Source organism: Alligator mississippiensis, chromosome 10, assembly GCF_030867095.1.
Source record: "Alligator mississippiensis isolate rAllMis1 chromosome 10, rAllMis1, whole genome shotgun sequence".
NCBI lineage: Eukaryota > Metazoa > Chordata > Crocodylia > Alligatoridae > Alligator > Alligator mississippiensis.
This window is the reverse complement of record NC_081833.1, coordinates 38,802,236-38,812,501: the sequence shown is the minus strand read 5'-3', so window position 1 is coordinate 38,812,501 and position 10,266 is coordinate 38,802,236. Positions and strand designations below refer to the sequence as shown.

Below are 10,266 nucleotides of genomic sequence, written 5' to 3'. Positions count from 1 at the left end.
GGACCGGGACCGGGACCGCACCGCGTTATGACGTCCACTTTACGACGGGAGCTCCCCATCTGCACCGGCCCGGCTTTACCTCCTCGACAGCTGAAGCGGATTGGGGCCAATCCACAGCGTGGGCAACATCCAAAGGCAGGGGGCAGAACCAGGGGAGCGGAAGAAGGAAGGTGGAGGGGGTCTCCGCTTGACAAGCTGGAGACGTGGGGTGAGGATGGAGAAGATCAGGTAAGTCTTTGGTCAGACCCCGAAGAGGCGGTGGCACCCTCGCCGCAGCAGTGAAGAGGAGGGTGGAAGAGACCAGGCGGCGGAAGGCGGATTAGGGAAAGACCCTAGGCGAGTCGGCGGCGGTGGATTCACCCGAACCGCTCGCCACTGGGGGGGGGGTTCTCGTCCTTTTTTTCCCCCTTTGTCTCCCCGCCAGCTAGAGAGCCCAGATCAGGGCCAGGCATTCAGAGGGGCTCCACAACTGAGACTGGGCGGGCAGAAAACCCCGAGCGGTGAGAACCGCACCCCCTTCCCAGCTGATTGCTCCAGAGGGCATCCCCTTCCTCGTTAAGCTGCGCGCGCCGGCAATTAAGCTGTTGCGGTCCTGATTTAAAGTATCCTGGAGGAGTCCAGGGCGGGGAAAGTAAACCGCTGAAGACTCCTGGGGTAACTGCCCGAGGCAACTGGAACCAGACCTTGAAGATGCCCAGAAGAAAAGGACAAAGGTCATGGGTCTTCAGTGAAATAAATAAATAAATAAAACGAAAGAAAGTAGAAAGGTTGGTTTTAAGTTGGTCCTTTCCTTGATTCTGGTTTTGGACTTCAGGCGTTGGGGACAGCCCCCACAATCGATCCAGACATGAGACAGGTAGACATCTCCCTTTTGTGAATCTCCTTTTAACATCAAAGTCGTGGCAGACGGGAAAAGAAAGGGCACCAGATTTCACCCGGCTCAACCATAGGGGCACAGCCACCCCAAGGGGCCAGTGAATGGCAGCAGGACATAGGGGTACATGTCTGTATCCGGTGACTGCCTGACACGTGGGTATCATCTACATCTGGATTTTGCCACTATCTAGAATTTTCTGGCACAAATAAGCTGTTCAGCTAGATGGCATTCTCTAGCCTTCTGGTTATATTCTAATAAGAAGAGGCCTTTCAACATGCCATTATCACAGTGCTATCTTAAATCATCAAGTGGTATGACTCATCCCTTATGCATACCTTATTATGAAATATAATTGACATGGTAATAGTAATAGCCTTTCTTTAATCAACAGCAAGGCTCATGTGTTTCTTTTTCCATCAGATTTTTATCCCATTATACAGAGCACTGGATAGATTGTTTTTATTCTAAATCTGTAATTTATTATTCCCTATAATAGCTTCTCAGACTACATACTTTCTGTGACTCAGTTTTCAGATATGGGTGACTTCTTGCTTCCTTTGCTAAGACTTATTTAAGTGGGTGTTAGGCCTGACATTTCCTTGCCATGGTGAGCTGTACATCAGGACAACTAACCTCCTGAACTTGAGGACCAGTTATCTAAAAATCAAATTAAAGTGTCACCTTCCTTTGCTCATTAGGCCCTAACATCTAATATTATGAAGTCTCATTTAGCTCTTTAGTAATTCCATTTTATGAAGTGAAAGCTTTATTGGATTTTGCCATCCTATATATGATATATCCCATCAGTTTAACTCTTATTTATTTTTTTTAAATATTTCCTATGTTGCCTCCGCTCACATCTCATAAGATAATATGGGCCCAATTCTTGCATCAGTTTACACCAATAGTGTTCCGACTTCAATGGAGTTCTTCCTGGCTTCCCGCAGTTACAAAGCCCACCGTGTGCTTTTGCATGCTATGTTTTCTCTGGGAAGGAATGTAGTCTAAGAGTTGGTGTATTATATGGGTGAAATCCTTTTCCTTACTAAGGCCTCAGTATGAAACGGCTCTAGAATCTTGGACAAGATAAAGCTACTACAGTATAACCTCGCCAATCCAGATATCAAAAATCTGGAATTCTTGAAAATCCAGCACATTGAGGAGTAGCAGTGGCTGGTCCCAGAGCAGCAGAGGGGGAAGCTTGCATGCAGCAGCTGCTGCCGCCATCCACCATACCATGCTGCTGCTCTGTGTGCAGCAGCTGCTCCCTTACCCCCGCACCTCTCCCCTCCTGCTCCACAACCGGCCGCTGCTCCAGTTTAAAAAATCTGGAATTTTCAAATTTCTGGCAGGTGCTCAGGCCAGAGCATGCTGGATTTATCAGGTTATACTGTATAATGTTTCCTATGTCAAGTTTCTTATGCCTCTGAATACAGGGAGTATGTTCCAGGAAAGGAGGGGATGGCTGTGGCATCGCTAAAACCTGACTGCTAGGAAGGCCCCTTGAATGTTAAGAGCAGCCAGCATGAAATAGAGAATTTCTATTAGCTTCTAAACTTGTGCTTGGATGGCCCCAGGCTTGGGAGGCAATAAAGGTGACTTTAAGTTGTTTTTGTATTCTGTCTCCCTGAGGTGCCCTACACTATAAATGTGATGACTGTGATGTTATTGTCCATGGTGATGGACATAGGGCATGTCTACACATTGCCCTACATCACCATAGTGATGTGCTACATTGCTGTATGACGTGCTATGGCAACACAGTGATCACGTGCGACTACATGTGATTGGCAGCTACTTCACCGTAGTGGCACACTCCCCTGTTTTAGTATGACACTATAGCAAGGTAGTGGCAAAAACTAACCAGGTGCTGCACACCCAGCACAGTATGGGCAGTTACTGCACCGTGCTTTAGTACTTTCAAAAGGAAGTACTAAAGCACAGCACTGTAACAACGTTGCCACAGGGCTATGTACGGATGTGCCCATGGTGTCATGTACCGAGTAAGAAATGTCATTCCTTGTAGTCCTAACTTCTGCTGATTTCTTCTTGCCCTGGAAGCCATTCTGCCACACAAACTGACTGCTTCATACCTTACCCCTCCAATGTACTCCCACCCCCAATAGCTCTACATGAGCCTAGCTGGCTCTTAGGGACTTTTACAGGCTCCTAGAGCAGTGAAAACATGAAGCATTGGCTGTATCTCACTCTGATTCTCTGATGTTCATGAGATTTGCTGGCCCACTTCACTCTTGCTGGGTCTCCTTCAGGGCTTGCATCAGAAGGGAGCAGTGGGTCAAAAATGCCAATGATTGAGGCCTATTCCTCCACACTACATCTCAGCCCTGATGCCACTTCTGTCAAAAGAATGTAGGACAACGTTATATCATGAGATCCCAGTATCACAAGGTGCACTGTGATGGCTCTGGAGGAAAGCTGCAGGCAAACAGTGGCTGTATTTTGAAGGACTGGCTTGAAGTGCCCGTGAAATATTCTTCTTGATGGCTAAAACTTCATCCCTGTTCTTCTCTTTAACCATCTGCTAGAGGGCGGAAAAGTTCCCAGAGAACCAACAGTTTAGCCTTTCAAAGGCAGGAAAGCCCTTGACATCGTTCTGATGTTCCTATTCTGCCTCCATGCCCTCTCCCTTTTAGGTTTCTTCTTTTCTTAGCAGCAGTAAGTCTGACTTATCTGTCCCAAATGGGCAAGAATTGGAATTTTTAATCTCATACACAGAGCTGTAGTTTCATTCTACCCTGCTCCCAGCTGAACATTGACTGTCGAGTATCTTAGGAGGATTGTCTCTCTCTCTCCCTCTCTTTCTCCCCAGTTCCTCTTGTGCTGCTATCTCACTAAATGATGACAGGCAGGGTAGATAAAAATCAATGATTTTTTTAATTAAAATCAGATTTTTTTAAATTTAATCGCATTTTTAATTTTTTTTGTTAGGATGCTTTTAAAAAAAACCCATATAAAGATAGTTTTAAGAGATGTTAAAGATCAAAGATATCATCATAGAATAAGGATTGTAACTTCTCATTATATACTATTTGAGACAATATATGTATGTGACCTTTTTATAAACATTTTATAAATAGGTCACAACAGGCCATGGATTACATCAGGGACCCAGTCTTATGGGTTCCCAGAGGCTCCTCTATAGATTAGTAAAGATTAAAGAAAACCACTCTACCCAGTGGGACTCAGTACATAGTCTAGAAGATCCCATTAAGCATCTCTGTGAACTGTGCTTGTCTTTCTTTTTCAGTCTATGAATAAACAGAAAGAGGGAGGTGAAGACTGAGTTTGCTGCAAAACCCAGTATTTTAAGTTTATCATGTTCACCTGGCTGAAATAATCTATTTAATTTTTGTTAAAAACACATTTCTGATTTATAACTAAAATAGTTAAAAATTAAAAAATACATGTGCTTGTTTTGTTAAAATAATTATACAACTTTGTTGAAGAAAATATACAAAATACATAAGCTTGTTGTTTTAGTTAAATAAAACAATGTAAATGTCTGCTGTTTTTGGTGATGGTTGTAGTTGTCCTCCTAATACAGTGTGGCAAAAATATCCCCAAAATATCCATGATTAATCTAGTGAATTGAACATAGTTCACTTCCCAGTGACTTCACAAGTATCTGCTTCAATTAGCTTTGGTAAATAAAATAACCAGTTTTTTGATGTAGCTGCAAAATTAATCTGAAAAAATATCAAAATAAATCACTGCTTTAAAATGTATAGATAGAATCATAGAAAATTAGAGTTGGAAGGGACCTCAAGAGGTCATCTAGTCTAACCCCGGCTCAAAGCAGGACCATCCCCAACTAGATCATCCCAGCCAAAGTTTGTCTAGCTGGGTTTTGAAAACCTCCAGGGATGGAGCTTCTACCACTTCTCTGGGTAACCTGTTCCAGTGTTTTACTACCTGCCTAGTGAGAAAATTCTTCCTAATATCTAACCTAAACTTCCCTTGCTGCAACTTGAGACCCTTGTTCCTTGTTCTATCATCTGCCACCGCTGAGAATAGTCTAGATCCATCCTCTTTCAAACCCTTCTTCAGGTAGTTGAAGAGTGCTATTAAATCCCCTCTGTCTTCTCTTTGCTAGACTAAATAAACCCAGTTCCCTCAGTCTTTCCTTGTAAGTCATGTCTCCCATCCCCTGAATCATTTTTGTTGCCCTCCACTGGACTACTGCACTCTCTCCAATTTTTCCACATCCTTTCTGGGGGGGGGGAGCAAAACTGAACACAGTACTCCAGAAGTGATCTCACCAGTGCTGAATAGAGGGGAATAATCACTTCCCTTGACCTACTGGCAACACACCTACCAATGTAGCCCAGTCTGCCATTAGCCTTCTTGGCAACAAGGGCATACTGTTGGCTCATATTCAGCTTATTGTCCACTGTAACCCTCAGGTCCTTTTCTGCAGAGCTGCTGCCCAGCCAGTCAGCCCCCCAGTCTGTACTCGTACATGGGATTGTTCCCTCCTAAGCGCAGGACTTTGCACTTGATGTTGTTGAACCTCATGAGATTTCTTTTGGCCCAATCTTCCAATTTGTCTAGGTCACTCTGAATCCTATCCCTACCCTCCAGCATATCTGCTACTCCCCTAGCTTGGTGTCATCTGGAAATTTGCTCTATGCCATCTTCCAGGTTGTTGATGAAGATGTTGAACAAAACCGGCTCCAGGACTGACCACTGGGGCACTCCACTTTATGCTGGATGCCAACTAGAAATTGAGCCATTGATTACTACTCTCTGAGCCTGATGCTCCAGTCAGTTTTCTATCCACCTTATAGTCCGTTCATCCAGCCTGTGCTTCCTTAGCTTCCCTGAGGGAATGTGGTGGGACACTGTATCAAAAGCCTTGCTAAAATCAAGGTATACCATATCCACTGGTCTCCCTGCATCCACAAAGCCAATCACCTCGTTATAGAAGGCAATCAGGTTGGTCAGGCATGACTTACTTACCCATCCTGGTGAATCCATGCTGACTGTTCCTAATGACCTTTTTCTCCTCCAAGTGCTTAGAAATGGATTTCTTGAGGATCTACTCCATGATTTTTCTAGGAACTGAGGTGAGGCTGACTGGTCTGTAGTTCCCTGGATCCTCCTTTTTCCCCTTCTTAAATATGGGCACTATGTTTGCCCTTTTCCAATCATCCGGAACCTCTCTGGATCGCCATGAGTTTTCAAAGATGATGGCCAATGGATCTGCAATCACATCAGCTAACTTCCTCGCTACCCTCAGGTGCATCCCATCCAGCCTCATGGACTTGTACACATCCAGCTTTTCTAAGTAGTCCCTAACCTGTTCTTTCACCACTGTTGGCTGCTCACCTCCTCCCCAAAGTGCGCTGCCTGGTGCAGTAGTCTGGGAGCTGATCTTGCCTGTGAAGACTGAGGCAAAAAAGGCATTGAGCACTTCATCCTTTTCTGCATCCTCTATCACAAAGTTGCCTCCTCCACTCAGTAAGGGACCCACACTTTCCCTGATCCTCCTGTTGCTACTGACATACTTGTAGAAACCCTTCTTGCTACCCTTCACATCCCTTGCTAGCTGCAACTCCTATTGCATTTTGGCCTTCCTGACTGCATTCCTGCATGCCCAAGCAATGCTCTTATATTCTTCCCTAATTATTTGTCCAAGTTTCCACTTCTTATAAACTTCCTTTTTGTGATTTTAATTTACTGAAGAGCTCCCTGCTAAGGCAAGCTGATCTTCCGCCACACTTGCTAGTCTTCCTGAACATCAGGATGGTTTGTTCCTGCACTCTCAGTAAGGCTTCTTTGAAGTACAACCAGCTGTCCTGGACTCTTCTCCCCCTCAGACTGGCTTCCCAGGGGATCCTGCTCATGAGTTTCCCAAGTGAGTCAGAGTCTGCTTTTCTGAAGTCCAGAGTCCTTACTCCGCTGCTCTCCATCCTTCCTTTCCTCAGGATCCTGAGTTCTATGATCTCGTGGTCACTGTTTCCTAAGTTGCCATCCACTACTACATTCCCCACCAATTCTTCCCTGTTTGTGAGCAGCAGGCCAAGAAGAGCATGGGCCCTAGCTGGCCGCTCCAGCACTTGCAGCAGGAAGTTGTCCCCAACGCTCTCTCAAAACTTCCTGCGTTGCCTGTGCACTGCTGTATTGCCCTCCCAGCAGATGTCAGGGTGATTGAAGTCCCCCATGAGAACCAGAGCCTGTAATCAGGAAACTTCTGCTAGCTGTTTAAAGAAAGCCTCATCCACCACTTCCTCCTGGTCTGGTGGTCTAGCAGGCCCCCACCATGACATCGCTGTTGTTGCTCTCCCCTCTGACCCTAACCCAAAGATTTTCACCCACCTATCTACAGTTTCATACTGGACCTCTGAGCAATCATATGACTCTTTTACATGAAGTGCAACTGCTCCTCCTTTTCTCCCCTGCCTGTCTTTCCTGAACAGTTTGTACCCATCCATGACAGTGCTCCAGTCATATAAGCTCTCACCAAGGCTCTGTTATTCCAGTCACGTCATAGTGCCGTGACTGTGCAAAGATTTCCAATTCTTTCTGCTTGTTTCCCAGGCTCTGTGCATTTGTGTACAGGCACTTGAGGTAACTAGTTGATTGCCCTGATTTCTCAGAAAGTATGAGTGCATCTCCCCTGTTGTCCCCTCCTGCTTGCTCTGTGTACCTTCTAAACTTTCTATAGTGTGTACCTTCTAAAAATGAACCCTGCATCTATCTCTGAGTTGTGAATAATATGTATTAAGGTTATATCAAACAACTAGAATGCACTTTTTGTAGAAAACAATGATTAAATCGAAGCTTCCTGACCAGTGATTTAAATCTTTATGTAAATAATGATTTAAATCCATTTGATTTAAATCAAATCCACCCTGATGGCAGATAGAATAGGTTGTACAAGAAACAAGTTTTACAATGTATATTTTTCCTTCATTGTTGTCCCTGAAGACTGACCAACTGGTATCCTGGTGACAGCAGGGGAATGGACACTGTGACTCCTGCATGGTTGATCTGTCAGTGCCCTTTTAGAGCAGGGCTGCAGCATCTGATCTACCTCTGCAGCTCTCCTCACAGTGGCAGCTGAGGATCAGGGCCAGGCAGCACTGGATATAGGCTTAAGCTACTTAAACTACAGTTTAGGGCCTCACAATATGAGGGGCCTCTAAATAAGAAGAAGAAAATGGACATTTTGTTGTAATATGACAAAAATATACATATATATGGCTCCACAGTTATTATTCATATTAACTTCATAAATCTGTGCAGAAATAAAATAATCTTAAAATTTCATGAAAATCCATTTTTGTGGATTTTGTGAATTATTTTAATCGTATAGTGACTCTTAAGCTGGACACAAGGCCTTAGCATGTCATAATCAGGCACTGGGGCCAAGGCCCAGGGCCAATCCTGGGGTGAGTGAATGGGGGTGACTGCCCCGGGCACTGTGCTTTGGGGGGCCCTGTGGACAGTCCTGTATAGGCCCCACTGTGGCTGCCATGCGCCGCCAGCTATGCGGTCTGGCTGCTCGCCACCTCCCTCTCCCTCCCCTTGCTCTGCGCTCTGGCCACTTGCCACCCACAGCTCCGCAAGGGCTGATGCGCCCCACACACCCCTAGGGATGGCTCTGCCAAGGCCTGTGCATATCCCACAGCTTCCAAGCAATGAAGTCTCCAGCATTGTGGAGAAAAAGTATATTGAGCAACTCTGCAGCCTGAATCACTGAGAGCTGGGAAATGGATAAACACCTGGAATTCCAGAACCAAGCTCTGATAACCTGGCTCAGACAAAACTCCTAAGGATGGGGAATAAGGTCACTAACAGGTTTTTTGTCTTACTAATATAAATGTGAGCTTTGCCTCAGTAAGGACCACAGACTTTGCCTAACAAGAACCAGCATTTTTCCTCTACAAAGCAAAGTATGAAGAACATGCCATATTCTTCTCTCTGATCCACCTTCTAGGCCCCCCTTGAGCCAGAACTGACCTACTGAGCTGTTTCATATGGAGGGAGGGGTACACAAGGGTCAGCGGCTGAGACAGACTTCCTTAAATCTCAGCAGACATATGTCTGTTAGGACTAAGGTTACTCTCTCCAGATCCAGAGTGGACCAGGGCAAAGACTCAAGGAGTTATTACTTGTTGCCGATCTCACCCTCTGCCCTGAGCAGGTGTCAGTGAGTGTCTAGACCTGTCATTTTCAACCCTTTTTCATTTTCAGACCCCTAAAAAAAAAAATTGAATGGAGGTGCGGACCCCTTTGAATTGTAAGTGTGGGTATTCGCACACTTTTGATTGATCACATTCATCTTTTGTGGACCCCTTAGACATAATTTACAGACCACAGGTTGAAAAGCACTGATCTAGACCAGGGGTTTTCAGCCTTTTTTAATAAGTGTACCCCTGGTGGACCCCTTTTTAATGTGTACCCTGGTGGGGGGGGTGGCGAGCAGCCAGATGCAAAGCAGGTGTGGGGATGGCGAGCAGCCAAACACAGAGGGGGGGCGGGAGGTGGTGAGCAGCTGGATGCGGAGCAGGGGGAGTGGGGGAGAGGCGAGGGGCCGGAGGTGGACAGGGTGCGGTGATGAGTGGCGGAGCAGTGGCAGTGTGGCGTCTGTGGGGCCCTGGTCTCGCGCTGCCCTGGCCCTGCTCCTGTGAGACAGCAGAGTGGGGTGGCGCCTCTCTGTCCACATCTGCCCCTGCGTACCCCGTGGGACCTTTCAAAGTACCCCCGGGGAGGTATGCATACTCCCGGTTGACAATCCCTGATTTAGACTAATGAATTCCAACAGCTCCCACTGGCAAGGAAAAGCAAAATGATTTGCCCAAGGCCAGAGAAAAAGACAGCACTAGGATCAGAACTCAGAGGTCTTTGGTCCCTTAGACCACGCCCCTTCTGAAAAATCTGATGGTGATAACACAGTTCTTACACACAGCCAGAGAGAAACTATTCATGGCCACACAAAGGATAGTACTTATTCTGAGGGTGATAGCTTATACCCCATACCCTTATTCTTTTATTTTAATTAAGTCCCTACCCTTGTAGTTACAAAGAAAACCTTCTAAATGTGCCACAGTGACATCTGCTTGAATCTGCAGAAAGCCTGAAACAATATTTCAGATGGATGTGAACTACCCTGGTCATCTCAATAGGGCATTCATTCTGATGCCCAATGGTGAGGCCATTTAAGTTTCAACACAGTCAAAGAAGAAAATCTTTGATGCACAGTATGATCCCAGGACACAAGCATGAAACACAAGAACCAACAATGAGTTTTATTCATTGTACAGAGCCTCACCCCTGACACAGTGTGCTATGATTTCCTGACTACAGTAGCTGGGCCCTACTGAAAGAATGGAAACAATCTGGACGCAAAAGACAATAAACCT

At 45.7% G+C, this 10,266-nt stretch overlaps 1 protein-coding gene across 3 annotated transcripts in view; it reads left to right on the top strand.

Annotated features, from left to right (window-relative positions):
• Positions 1-12: 12 nt before the first annotated feature.
• CSNK2A2 (casein kinase 2 alpha 2) overlaps positions 13-10,266 on the top strand; it is a 53,977-nt gene continuing 43,723 nt past the window's right edge. For 2 of the 3 annotated variants that reach the window (XM_059713703.1, XM_059713705.1), the window contains exon 1: positions 13-228. In XM_059713703.1, the coding sequence (XP_059569686.1) occupies positions 28-228 (201 nt within the window). In that variant the 5' untranslated portion in view covers positions 13-27. The remainder of the gene's footprint in view (positions 229-10,266) is intronic. The other variant, XM_059713706.1, reaches the window with a different exon arrangement.